Here is a 14,308-nt window from a genome sequence, read left to right as displayed (position 1 = left end):
GAAAACCAAGCAGCTGAGCACCTCGGGGATGCCAGCCAAAGCCCCGGTGTAGAGAGAGGAGGCTCCGAAGCGTGGAGCCGTGGCATCCACCCGCGCAGCATTTACGACTATCGGGGAGGTGGAGAGAAGCGACAGGCATCAGCTCCACTGGAGGCCCGCCTGCAGGACCTGGGAGTCTGGCTTGTTGGTGCTCTGCAGGGCTGAGGCCTGGGTTCCCCTGCCCCCCAGCGCAAAGCAAGCGTCTCCTCTCGGTGGCAGCCAGTGCACCCGTCAGCTTCTGTGTACACACAGTGCCGGCCGTGGAAGGAACAGCCAGCCCCCCTCCCCCCTTCCACACTGCAAGCCATCCAGAGCCATATGTGCCTCACACTTGGCGTTGGGCACCTCCTGACAGTCAGCCTGGAAAGGAGAGCCCGAGAGGCGCGTGACAGGCAGATGGCGGCGGGACTGGCTCGAGGGAGAACGCGGTGGCTTGAGCCTCCACGTGAAACCGCGGGGCAGCGCCCGCCACTTTTCATTTATTTACTTATGGATTGATTTTGTGCCAGTACTAGAGCTTGAACTCAGGGCCCGAGTGCTGTCCTTTGTCTTTTTCACTCAAGGCTGGGGCTCTAACATTTGAGCCACAGTTCCGCTTTCCGCTTTTGGCTGGTTACTTGGAAACAAGGGTCTCGTGGCCTTTTCTGCCTGGGTTGGCTTTGAACTGTGATCCTCAGCCTGCCAGCTCTTTAGTAGGAGCTCTGACAGATCTCCTTGTCAGATTTAGAGCAGCTCATGTCAAGCCGACACAGGACTCACGCGTTGGGACCTTGCCAGGCATGTCCTCTGTCACTTTGTTAGTGGGTAGCTTATGCTGGGGATGGCTAATTCCTCCACACCGGAAGTGCTAAGACTTGTGGTTTATTGAGCAGGAAGTTACAAGGTCTATATTTTGACCTGACTGAAAGAAATGACTACACAGCCTCTTTCATCACACATATAATGCCCTGGGAGGGGATACAGCAGCAAACCAGACAGACAGGAACGGTCCCGAAAGCCCCCATCCCCAAACAGTGCTGGGCACACAGAAGGCACGTAATATCCATTGAGCAAATCCACAGATAGTGGTGACGGGGCTCCGCCTGTGAGGTTACAATCCATGAAATCACAGACACCGTCTCTCACCTGTTAGCAACGGTATTTCATTTTCCTTGGCCAATGTCATACTTGAATTTGATCCACACACTAAAACTGATGGACCTTTAGAAACATCTGGATTTCCTCTCTGGATACCTTTAACTGGCCAAATCTTCACACTAACGACATGTTAAACCACAGTGCATTATGCCCACCTTGTTTGCGAAGACTTACGAAAATAAAACAGAATTCTTATGAAAACAAGAGACGTTATGACATCATTTTGCTACACAAAAGCAGAACACTACTATTGACTGTAATGTCAACCTAGCTTTTCCTCACTTTGAACTTCCAAATTGTCCTTTGCCTTCCAGCCTAAACAGGGCAATGCAATTTTAAGGGAATACTTCCATTCCTTATAAAATAGGAGCTAGCGTGCGTCAGTTTTTCGCCACAATTTCTGTAGCACACCTAAGAAGTCCCCGTGCCAAAAGAAGATACGTAACAGTACCATGAACACCAGAAAAGTCTCAGGGGGTAATTAGTGTATAAGATAGCCAAAGAGCTTGTAGATCCTATCTGCCTATCAGCATTCTTAGTGGCTGAACGCTAATCAGTTGAACGCCTTCAAGCGATATATTTTACAGTGTGATTAAAGCATGCATACATTTAAAATGCTCATGAAAGGGCTTTACATGACATTCTCTAGCCACTTAGATCAAGTTTACTTTAAGAAGGAAGCCTATTGATATAAGTGAAGGTAGCAGAAATGGTCTCGGGAAAAGCTCTTGGGGAGGGTTGAACATTCTCGGAAGGTTTGGTCTGTGTTCTAAATGGGCATTGTAGAAGCACTGGGCCCAAGCCGCCGGGCTGTTGGGGAGCTGCTTGGGTGTGTGTTTAGGGGTGGCGGAGCCAGGTGAGGACACCTCTGAGCATCACCCTGTAGGATCTATCCTGAAGCTAGATGGCGGGCGGGGGGGGGGGGGGAGGCCCCTACAGGCCCCGCCAGCCTGTGGGCAATGCAGACGCTCTGCCCCGGCCCCACCCAGTCAGGTTCCATATTCCAACCAGATCCTTGCACATTCTGCGTTCATATTAGAGTTGGGAGGGGGAGGACCCCAAAGCCCCCCCCCCACTTATTCACGGCTCCTGGGTCAACTGCTCTTTATTCCTTGCTTCTTCAATCACCCTGGATGGGGGACCCCGTCTCCCCAGCCACGGGTACCTTTTCTTTCTCATCACGCCCACCCCCACCCCCGCATGGGATGATGTCACGTTCATGGGGGGGGCCCTGTACCCCCTGTGTGGGGCTCTCCCCTCATCCTACAGGCTTCACGCTAGCGGGGAAGCGAGGACAGGCGGAGACTTCCCTCACCGCAGCCCTGAGAGCCCACCTGCTCCGCCACCCATCAAAGCGCAACTCCCTTCCACGCGGGAGGAGAGGGGGTGCCTAGTCCCTCTCCCTGCCCCCCTCCCTTCCTGGGCTGCTCTGCGAGTGTCTCAGAGGATCCTGATGGGGAAAAAGGCGGCCAGTCAGCCAAGCTTTGCTCCCTAGCGGGTGGCCCGGCAGACCCCAGCACATGCTCCCTCTGGCCCTGCCTTCCGTTCAGAGGCTCGGCCGGTTGCAGGTGCTGGGTGCTGCTGCACCCCTGCTGGCCAGCCCCTCGGCCCCTTGGGGCCACGTGGTCCTCCGTGCCAACCCGTGCCAGGGTACATTAGGGCTCTGCAGGAAACATGGGCTGGACACTGAGAAGCGCATTGCTGACACACTCAGGCTCTGTGGGCTGGGGGGTAGCACAGCCAAGGTGAAGGGAACAATTGTGGGGGGGGGGTCGGCGAGCTGAGGACCCCTCGAGGCGCCTCCGGAGTGCTCAGCACCCAGAGCACAGTCCTCTACTCCGAGGAGACGGGCAAGGGCAGGAACAGGATTGCCTTCTGGCCGTAGTGAGTCCGCGGACCACGCTTGCAGCTTCCGTTCTTTTTGAGGCCAACAAACCAATTCTTCTCGGCGTATTTCTTGGCGACGTAGGTGTTGTAGTGATTTTCTTCCAGCCTTTCCAGGAACAAGCACTCTTCATCTGGGGTTGGCTGAAAAGATCAACCCAGAGGAGGGTGCAACAATTAGCGAGTGCTTCTACACGAGCTTCCTCCGTTCACTAGCTAGGACCATGGGCGAACTCCTACCGCGCCCTGGGCCGGGCCTCCTCTTGAGGGAGCCGGGGAGGAGGGCCTCTGTCTCATTGGGTGGCCCCGAGGCCTCCCCCCCCCACACCCGGCACTCAGCACTCAGTGAGCCTCCAGCGTGCACCTGCTGCGTCTGGGCTGGACCCGGCCTTGACCGTGCTCAGGACACCCACCCAGAGGTCTGCTGGGACAGCCGGGGGACTGTAAGCCGCCCAACTCCAGGGAGCCCCGGCCCAAGCCGTCCATGGAAGCACCTTCCACACAGGTGAGCCAGCTGGGGTACAGGTTAAGGGGAGGGGGGGCCCAAGTTTGGATTTGAAGAAGAAATAAAACCTTGTGAAAATCCCTTTACTCCCTGTTGGTTTTCACTAAAAAAAAACCAAAACAACAACAACAGGATTTTTTCTTTTCTATGACTATAAACACCAATACTTGTACAAAGTTCATCCTAAGACACATGTTAGAACTGAAATAACTTTCCAAAGGAAAATAACTTTTTTTTTTTTGGTTACTTATCACAAGAGTTAGCTGAGCAGGGTGCTGCATTTATGTAATCGCAACCCTCCATAGGCTAATGCAGGAGGATTTCAAGGTCAAGGCTAACCCGAGCTACCGAGGCAGACTCTGTCTCAAGAAAGAGTCCCACTTAAAAAGAAAATCATTAAAGACGAAAATGTGAGACCAGATAAAACTCACAGCCCACCATCTAGTTGGCCTCCAACTATAGTGGTCCTCCTCCTCCTCTCCTTCTTCCTCATCGTTGTCTTCTTTTGAGGTGCTGGGGGAATCAAACCTAGGACCTTGCGTGTGCCAGGAAATCCCTCAAGTGACTGACTGTTACCAGTTTCTGAACATCCCCCTCTTTAGGTACATATCTGGTACATAAGGCCCTGTGGATTCCTATTATCAAAGTGGCGTGATGTACCTGCTCTTTTAGTATTGGATAACCAACTTGTAAAACATATCCAAGATAATTACTGAGACAAAGGCAAGCTAAAGGATTGTGTGTTGTGTGTTGGCTATCATCTTTGGAGATCACAAAGCATGGCAAGTCTGGGCCTCACGAGGGCTCTTCCGTGCACTGTGGCTGAGGTGAATTTTGGTGGAGGCTCTCGAGGCCCGTGTATACATTGATATCAAGATTTAAAACGTGCCTCCGCTTTGTCCCAGCAAGTTCACTTCTAGGGCATTCCCGTCAGGAGCTAGATGAACTAGCACAAGCTAGGAGATAGACGGACCAGTGTAAATTCATAACAGCGAATGGGAAGCGAGCTTTCGGCCACAGCAAGGCGGCGGGTGGTGTGGATAAAGGTTCATCCTTACGTAGATCCAGCAGAGCTGCCGGTCTACGAAGCTGACTACAGCTAGAGCATGGCGTAGTGCAGTTGTACCTGCCCATCGGTAGTTTCCGTGTAGCTCACTTATCAGAGAATAGGGGAAGTCAGCCTTCGCCTTGCTGTTTGTCCTGGCGTTAGAATGTGTTTCCTGTGTGTGGATTTGACGGGAGCGTGTGCGAGTTCTTAGGCTGTATATTGTTCTTTGGGTGATTTACCACATCTGACTGCGCCCGTTTCAAGGCACCTGCTCTCTAGTATATCCTCCCCAGGGCAGCAATGCCCATGGCTTCCAGTCCTGAGGCTCATCGTTCTCCTATGTGCGAACCTGTTGGTCCCATTAGGCTCTCGGTCCTACCAAAGTGAGAAAGAGACAGGATCTTGCCGGCCTTCCATTCACTCCTCCAGAGCCTTGCAGACGGCAGGCGGGGCCTGGCAAGGGAGGGAGTGCCTCTGATTCTTTCTTTGTTGTGGTGGCTGCTCGTTGTTTTGCTTCTGCTGGGCACAGGCTCTACCCTAAAGCGTAGGTTTTATTAAGTAAGAAACTCTGCCACCGGAAGTCTCCTGCCTATTCATTTACAGTCAAGGGAAATGACACGTGGGTGAGACATTTCAGATCCTTGCTGAGGGAGATGGGATATAAATATACGATTCAATTGGATGACTCTGCTGCCTCTGGAGGAAGTCAGTCCAGACACGAATAGTCCACCAGCACGTTGTCGGGGTGGAGGAGGGGGTTGGACTGTGTGGGATCACCAGTGACACTCCTCCGGTGACGAAGGGAGGACGGTCTCTGTCCCCACCTGGTGTCTCCGTCACACCGGAGCAGCTGACACACAGAGTGGCTGAGTCATGGCCGAGTGGGCTAGCCAGCTCAGAGGGCCTTCCTCCCGGATGTGTCAGCAGGGCGGGGGGCTGGCTGCGGGGCTGCCGGGCTGGATTCAGCCCTTGGTTGTAGCTGTTCTCTTCCTTGTATTCAGTATGCTCTCCTCCAGTTACACAGGGGCAGGTGCTCACTTAGAAAACTTGGAACATGCAGGGAGCCATTCCTGTGTTACAGAATCACCCAGAGATAACTTGCAATTTTTCTTTTTTTCCTTCCTTCCTTCCTTCCTTTCTTTCTTTCTTTCTTTCTTTCTTTCTTTCTTTCTTTCTTTCTTTCTTTCTTTCTTTCTTTCTTTCTTTCTTTCTCTTTCTTTCTTTCCTATACTTGGCTTTGAATTCAGGTCTCCATATTTGCTTGGATTGCTTACTTAGCTGGCAACCTACCCCTTGAGCTATGCCTCCAGCTCAGCTTTTTGCTGATTATTTTGGAGATAGTCTCACCAACTTTTCTACCCAGATTGACATCAAACCTTGATCCTCCAGATCTCTGCTTTCTGAGTAGCTAGGATTCTAGGCATGAAGCATCAATGGCCTCAAACGTATGTATGTATGTATTTGATAAATGCATCTTTTATAGCTGGGCACTAGTGACTCACACCTGTTATCTTAGTTGCTTGGGAGGCTGAGAATGAGAGGATTGAGGTTAGCCCACACAGTACAGATTGTAAGGCCCCTTCTCAATCTCTCTAGTCAGGCTCAGACGCTCATGCCTGTCGTTTTATCTTTATAAAAGGAGGCTGACATCAAGCGAACCATGAATCCGGGTCAGCGTAGACAGTGAAATCCCCGAGACACCATGTCCAGGGAAAGAATCAGGGTACGGCGATGACTTCTGTCATCTCAGCTGGGGCAGAAAGCAGTCGCAGTGCCTGCCTAGGCAGGAAGGAAGCTCCTACCTTGAAAACAAACATTATAAAACAGACCTGGAGGCATGGGCCCATGGTAGAGCTTCAATTTGCCTAGAAAGCGTGAGGCCCTGAGTTAAAAACCCCAGTACTATCGAAATAAAAGCAAAAGTGCCCTCTCTACATACCCTTCCCCCTCTATGACGATGGACTGGTATCTAAAATTTACTCACCGCATGAGGCTGAGTTTTGAGATATTTTACAACTTATTTCTCAATGGGGAAAGCATAGAAATTGTTAGCCATCATGTATTATGATCACATTGTGGGTAGACTGCCATGGTGGCCAGCACTGTAGTAAGAGAAGAAACTGGATTTGAGGAGTTCTGCCTGCATATGTTCATGTCATTGTACACTAAGGCTAGGGTACACATCAAAACTGATTTTAAGGGCTGGGGATATAGCCTAGTGGCAAGAGTGCCTGCCTCGGATACACGAGGCCCTAGGTTCGATTCCCCAGCACCACATATACAGAAAACGGCCAGAAGCGGCGCTTTGGCTCAAGTGGCGAGTGCTAGCCTTGAGCGGGAAGAAGCCAGGGACAGTGCTCAGGCCCAGAGTCCAGGGCCCAGGACTGGCCAAAAAAACCCAAAAAACAACAACAACAACAAAACAACAACTGATTTTAAGCGGGAAGAAAGCTACGCAGGGAGGATCCAGGGTTTGACTTCGAGCCACCAGCCAGGCAGCCTCTGGAGCACCGGTTAGCGCCCAGCGGTCCTGCCCAGCACCATCCATGGAGACAGAACTCCACGCGGCAGGGGCCTCGCCAACATGACAGCAGGCTGAGATGCAGCTGCCAACAGCAGACTGAGTGACGGATGGCTTGGTTGAGTTAATGACCCCTCTGATTTCTACATGGCAGTCACTGCCTGGGCTCCAAGCCCCTTAAAGTCCCAGTTTTGTATTTTAGCCACTGGCCATAGGAGATGCTCTGCGGGTTCCATCTTCTGACCCCTAGTGTTCAGCAGGTGGAACTGAACTAAGTGGACAGCACCCCTTGCTGCCTTTTGAGACACCTCCAGGAAAGGAGAGAAGGGGACAGCTTGGATTGGATCATGAACTGCATCCAAGCCCTAATTATATGCTGTTAAGATACATAGAAGGGATCGCTAGAATCCAGGAATAATAATGTTGAGTCCTGCATGTGTTGTTTCCCACCCTCTCTCCAATTAAATCTTTTTTAAAAAAAAGTGTGTGTGTGTGTGTGTGTGTGTGTGTGTGTGTGTGTGTGTGATAGCACTGGGGTTTGAACTCAGGGCTTTGTGCTTGCTAGGCACGCATTGCCACTTGAGCCATACTCTCATCCCGTTTTGTTTAGTGAATCCTCCTTCCTATGTTTCCTGCACAGCTGGGATCACAGGCATCCATGAACATCTTATGGTTGAGATGAAGGGAGAGTCTTGTTGTTTTTTTTTGCCAGTCCTGGGGCTTGGACTCAGGGCCTGAGCACTGTCCCTGGCTTCTTTTTGCTCAAGGCTAGCACTCTGCCACTTGAGCCACGGCGCCGCTTCTGACCATTTTCTATATATGTGGTGCTGGGGAATCGAACCCAGGGCCTCATGTATACAAGGCAAGCACTCTTGCCACTAGGCCATATCTCCAGCCCGAAGGGAGAGTCTTAATCACTTATTTCCCCAGGTAGCCTTGAGCCATGATTACCCGCCCCGCCCCCCACTCTTCCTTTCACTTCTGTCTCCTGTGTAGCTGGGATTACAGGCATGAACCACCTTGTCTGGACCACCCTAATTTAATCTGTTAGTAGAAATATCATGAGGAAAAAAAAAATCAGATTTTCTCTTTTTCTTACAAAGAACAAGATACACTGAGTCAAACCTAAGAAAAGCATTGGTGTGGAGAGGGAATGGAGCAGGCAATGTAGAGAGCTTTTGCTCCTGAGGAAACAATAGAAACACTTCAACAGAGCTCGCTACATCCCTTCCCGTTCCTAAAACAGTGCTTACACGCAGGAGTATTTGATGCATGTTAAATTCAGCAACTATACTTTTTATCTTTTTAAACTGATCTCAGCCCTCCCAGAATAGAAGGGATTATTTTCAAACTTTTCTGCATGGTATATAAACGATTTGAGTTCAAGGCTCTTGAAATTTTTATTAAAAAAACAAAAAGGATTACGGCACACATGCAGTAGTTTCGAGAAAGATTTGGAATGAATGAAGATTAGGTATTCTGAAATGAGGGCCTGATGAATTGTCAAAACATCAATCAATGTTTCCTCTCTGTCTCCAAGATAATGTGCTCTGAGTATTTCCAGAGCATACCACAAGAAACTCTTTTATGTTCATGCCGAAAATAAGGCAAAGAAAATAAGGTGGGAAACCTACTGGAAAAAATAACAAACAGAGACTAATTGATGGTTTGTAGTTTGCATCATTCAGTGTAACAAGAGTTCTGGAAACCTCAAACTTTGGCTCTGTCTGGAGGTAGGTTGGTTCATACTTACTGAGCCGTATAAAAGCCCGTCGGCATCCATGGCCAAGTACTGGCCCGTCTCGGTGCTCTTTATATAGACTTCCCCCACGCTTTCCGCACTCAGTTGCAGCTGAACTGGAATAAAAATAACACAGGCAAAAGTAAATAAACACCACTCTTTCACTGATAGAGTCCAGCAGCCAGGACAGTTGGCCATGGAAAATTCTGCTCATTCGTTTCATGGAGCCTCAGGATGAGCCTCCAATTAATCAAAACATAGAAATAGAGTCCCTTTTTCTTTGCCCTCCAAAGAAAGCTGTCCAAGAGGAATTATGTTCCTGAGAGGAGAAGAGACTCTGGCTGTCTCTTCCATCTGTCCACCCCGGGTGTTACAAAGCCGCCCCTTGTGCGGCTTCTCAGCATCTTGCTCCTCTCTCCTCTCTCTCTCTCTCTCTCTCTCTCTCTCTCTCTCTGGGGAAAACTAATCACAGGAGGAAGTAGCCTTTGTTTCCTTAGCGGTGTCGCCCCCAGCCATCTTAGGGTGCTGTAGAGCAGGTAGCTGGACAGCTTGTTGTATATTCTGCTTCATTTTTGGCTTGCTCTGTACCATGTATGGCCTGTGCCTTCTAGACATGGCAGAGACTCTTGCTGACAGATTGCTGTTCTTTAAGATCTGGGATTGTGAGTGTCCCAGACAGAAGTTCCTGGGGACCTAGGACTGGTGACTGCCTATGAGATGAAGAGAATTTACCCACAATGCAGTTTTGTGAAGGTCCAGCCTCTGATCCAGACAGTGTGCTGCATTACCAGGTTTCCTAGACAGGCAGGGATGAATTGTTCTCAACCAGGGGCCGCTTTGTCTCCAGGGAATGTCTGGCAATGTCTGGGGGAGAGTTTGGCTTGTCACAACTGGACAGTTGTGGAGGGTGCTACTGGCATCAAGTGGACAGAGCCCAGGGCTGCTGCAGAACGCCCCATAATGGGTAGAGCGGCCCCACAACCAAGGCATCTGCTGTCCAGGTGAGAAACCTGGAGACTTAGGGCAAGAATGGTGAGCTCCCCTGGACCCAAGCCTCACATTTGCATGGTTGATACTCCCAGGATGCTTTGCCTAGTGGTGGATGCATACTTGTAGGCCAATATTCAGTTGGTAATTATAATTTTCCTCATTCATCCTCTGAAGGGAGGTGATGGCTCACATTTAGGAATCAGAATTAATTCTGGACTCTTCTAGGTAGCCTCTTTTGTCACTGGATGGTCATAACCACCATTAAAAGCAAGAGTGAAATCTGGATCGGGAAAATAGGCAATATGTAGAGTACTAGAAGGACAAGGAACAGGACGTCTGTGATTTTCTGGGGTCAGCTTTCCAGAGGCTGGGGGGAAGGGCAGGCTGGAGCGCAGGGTTTGGGTTGGCAGGTCTACATCCCTAAGGCCATTCTCTCTCTCCACCTCTCCTCCCCTGTCTTTTATTCCCCTCTCATTAGAGTGTGAACACAGGGCTCATGATTGCTAGGAGGATGCTCCACTGCTGAGCCGTGCAGTTAGCTCTCCTCATTTCTAATGTAATATCTTTGAACAGGAATCCCACTCACTTGGAATCAGTATAGAGAGAGAAACAGCTCCCTCTCCTCCTCCCATCCCCCTACAAGATGGGAAGTTGATATAGAACATCAAGAGCGAATAAGATGCTGCCTCTTCCTCCCGGACACCTTTGTCCTTGAGGTGGGGGGGGGGGGTGACAGAGGCAAACAAGAGCCTCTCAGGACACATTTTATGTGGATCTTTCTGGAGAGATTGTGTGCATTTGTGGCCAAAGTACACAACATTCCTCCTCTCTTATACCAATGATGGGGTATTCCAATGATATACCAGTGACAGGAAAGGTGCTTCAAATGGTAGTTCAATGGTAGAGCACCTGCCTAGCAAGCATGAGGTCCTGAGTTCAAACCTCAGTTCTACCCCTATCCCCAAACACTATACCAATGATAACATGCTCTTCAAATAGTTCTGCCCCTTTCTTTTTGTCCCAAGAACTATTTCACTCTTTATGCAGTGAAATTGTGCTGCATTATCTGGCTAGGCCACAACCATCTAATCATTTCACTGTAGATAGGCCAGTGTTTTCTCGTTTCCCTTGGTTTCTTCACTGTCTGATTATTCCCAGAGGTGAGACATAGGTACATGGCCCCCTTGAAGGTCCACTGCTCTGGTCCTCGGAAGTCTATCCTGTACTTTGTGTAGTAAGCTGAGTTTGTTGACATCGCAAGAAGGGGGCTTGGAGCTGCTCATCTCCTTTCTGGCTACCCCCCCCCCCGCCCCCCTGTGTCTCCACTTGGCTCTGAGAGAATGCCGGCGGGGTGTCCATCAGGGACTGTGCCCTGCCCTTCTCAGCCTCAAATCACACCACTTCCCTGCTCTATTCTACCTATTTGGGTTCCTCAACATACCACACTCTACCCCAGGGTCACTGCACGCGCTGTGCCCTCTGGCATCTTCTTCCTCCAGATATCCATCAGCTTAGTTCTTCTCCTCCAACCCTTAGCCTAAATACCCTTCCTCAAGTACCTGTGACCCCCACCCCTTCCCCTGCCTCCTCCCTGCCTAGTTCTCACTTCTTTCTCTTTCTTAGCCCCTAGCTTATTTTTCCTGAGGTATTCAACATACGTTTGTGTGGTTTTTTTTAAAATTATTTAGAGGTTTACTCATTTATGATTTTCCTCCCTAGGAAGCAGAGAGGAGAGGAAGGGCAGGGATCTTTGCCTGTTCTGTTGTCCCCTGCTTGGTCCCTAGCTCCTCAGAGCATCCCCCCCCCCCCCCCGCCCAGGGCCCAGTCAGTATTGGATAAACGTTAGATGTCAGTGTTTGTTGAATGATGTTAGGCTAATATTGGCAGAGATGATTCTGCTGGTATTCATCAGTAAGCAGCTCTCTTTGAATTGTGTTTCCTTCCATGCACTGTGGCATTGAGCGAGATGGGACTGAACAAGGAACTGTAAAGCTTTAGCCGGAGCCAGGAGACCTTGTCCAGGCCATTTCATCTCTCTCAGCTGCCAGCTCTTCATTGCTATAAGGGGAGGGGATGGCTTCTTTCTCTACAGGTTCTTTCCTGATACTTTGCTTGTAATGCCACAGGCCCATGGTCATATTTTCTGCAGTGCTGCCATGTGGATGAACTCTCAAAAACACACTAGCCAAAGGCTCATAGCTTTCATGATTCCATATGCCTGAAAGGTATAAAATAAACACATTTCGAATTCAGCACGTAGGTTAGTGGTAGCCAGGGCCTGGGCGGGGTGGGGTGGAGGTGGCAGAATAGTGGTAGGGTGGGTTGGGGTTTCTCTTGGAAAATGGTCTGTAATTGATGGTGGAAATAAATAGTTGTACAACTCTGTTGAGAAAAGTTATAGCTGGTGTCCGGTGGCTCCTACCTGTCATCCTAGCTACTCAGGAGGCTGAGATCTGAGGATCGTAGTTTGAAGCCTGCCCAGGCAAGAAAGTCTGTAAGACTCCTTATGTCCAATTAAGCACCAGAAACCAGAAGTGGAGCTGTGGCTCAAAGTGTCTAGCGCTAGTATTGAGTGACCAAGCCCTGAGCTGAAGCTCCAGGACCGACAAAAAGAGAAGTTGTGAGGCAAGAGGAAGTACGGCTCAAATGATAGAGTAACAGCTTTGAGCAAGAGAAGCTAAGCCAGAGCACAGAGCCCTGAGTTCAAGGTCCATACCAACACAAAAAAGAAAGACAAAGAGGAGAGGAAATACAAAAGAAAAGCTATGATTAAAAAAAACACCACAGTGAATCACACACTGTAAATGGGTGCATTAGATTGTACATGAATTCTTTCCCAATAAAGCTGTTTTAAATATCTTGCATTTCCATTAGACATAAGGGATTTTTGCAGAACTTTCACATCTATTTTTCTATCAATTTTTCAGCATAATCCTCTACTTAGAGAGACCAGAAGAAGAGGGAAACCATTTACTGGTCACCTACATGTGCCTAGCATCGTGCTAGTTTCTGTCCTGCTATAAATGAAGTTAAGCTTAAAGAGGGTGAATGAACAATTCTGCCAGTCTATTAGCTGCATAGTCATGGGGCAAGTTATCCACCCTTCCCTTTCCTATCAGTAAAAGTAATCATTGGAGGGTTAAAAGAAAGTGGCCAGTGGCCAGTACAGTCATGTCATTTCCTTTGTGTGAATGGGACCCTTTCTGCTCCTCACCTGAGCAGGTGGCACCGGCTCCAAGCTACGGGGGAGGGGCTAAAGTTTGGTGAGAACATGTTTTAGCCGAACCAGAAGCATCCTGGCCCAAGCCAAGACTGAGTTCTCCAAGTACCTTCTTCTTCCTCTCCTTTACATGGCCTCCTGGGCTCTAGTTATGGCTGAAAGCCATACTCTCCTACTTAGAAACTAGATGTATTCAAGATGGTGGGCGGCCCTCCAGGATCCTGTTTGCAGCTACGGAACAAGTGAGGTTAGTGCTGGGGATTTTTTTCCTCCCACCTTCCATAGTCCTATGTAGGCATTCAGTCAAATGTGCTCTGGGTACCACAGAAATGAACTAGACCCGTCTTTTTAGGTAGAGAAGGAAGATGGGTTTGGAAAGCTTTTTGTTTCCCAGTTCGTTGCTGATCTGCCTCCTTCGATTGCATCCATGCTGACCTTGTCTCGTAAGTCCCACCTCGGCTGTGGATAAATGAGCCGAGGGCCTCCCTAACACCGGGGTTGGTGCTCTGGTGAGAGTTTGTCTCAAGAGTTTCCTCTGTAAATATTATTTCTCCAGGATGTCCAAGTTTCATAGCTCATTTTCACTGGATTTCTTTCTGGCCACGTTCCCTGAGTGTCTATCCTCCTGCAAGCAGGGCCGGCAGGAAGGAGCCACACCGGCCCGAGCTGCGTGTAGGGAACTAGGGGTTCAGCTGTCTGTGTGACTGCACGCAGGTCCTCAGGGGCTGCATCCTGTTGCAGCTGCCTCGGGAACAACAAGGAAGGAGAGAGCCTGGGAGGGGGGCCTGGGGGGGGGGGCGCGGGACAGGGGCTACGCAGCCCAGCTCAGCCCTTCCTCTTGCGGGAGGGCAGGACCTGCTGGGGCCTCATGGGTAGGGAAGCCCGCCTATGAGCCCACGAATATAAAATAATAGAAACACGAAGACCACCACCCCTGTCTGATTCTGAGCAAAAGGAAACAAAAGTACAGAAACTGTAGGAAAAACCTTCTCTCTCTTCCTCTCCCTTCTTCCCTCCCCTCTCGCTCCGGACTCTTCTCACCCTCCATTGTTTTTCTCTTTCAAAGAAAAGCAGAAAATAATATGCAGGGGAAAAAATTATGGGAGAATACAAAAACCCTCGATGTTTCTGGTATTTAAAAAAAAAAGAAAAAAAGCATGAACCAAATTTCTTAGCTCCTTCTCCGGGCTTGCTTTCTGCCTAAGTTTCCTAAACAGATCTTG

At 49.6% G+C, this 14,308-nt stretch overlaps 1 protein-coding gene across 1 annotated transcript in view; it reads right to left on the bottom strand.

Annotated features, from left to right (window-relative positions):
- Positions 1-886: 886 nt before the first annotated feature.
- Fgf1 (fibroblast growth factor 1) overlaps positions 887-14,308 on the bottom strand; it is a 69,976-nt gene continuing 56,554 nt past the window's right edge. The window contains exons 3-4 of the mRNA XM_048331285.1: positions 8,888-8,991; positions 887-3,204 (exon numbers count right to left, since the gene is read on the bottom strand). Of these exons, the coding sequence (XP_048187242.1) occupies positions 3,010-3,204; positions 8,888-8,991 (299 nt within the window). The 3' untranslated portion in view covers positions 887-3,009. The remainder of the gene's footprint in view (positions 3,205-8,887; positions 8,992-14,308) is intronic.

The sequence above is a fragment of the Perognathus longimembris genome, chromosome 22 (genome assembly GCF_023159225.1).
Source record: "Perognathus longimembris pacificus isolate PPM17 chromosome 22, ASM2315922v1, whole genome shotgun sequence".
Taxonomy (NCBI): Eukaryota; Metazoa; Chordata; class Mammalia; order Rodentia; family Heteromyidae; genus Perognathus; species Perognathus longimembris.
This window is presented reverse-complemented; position numbering and strand designations above follow the sequence as displayed.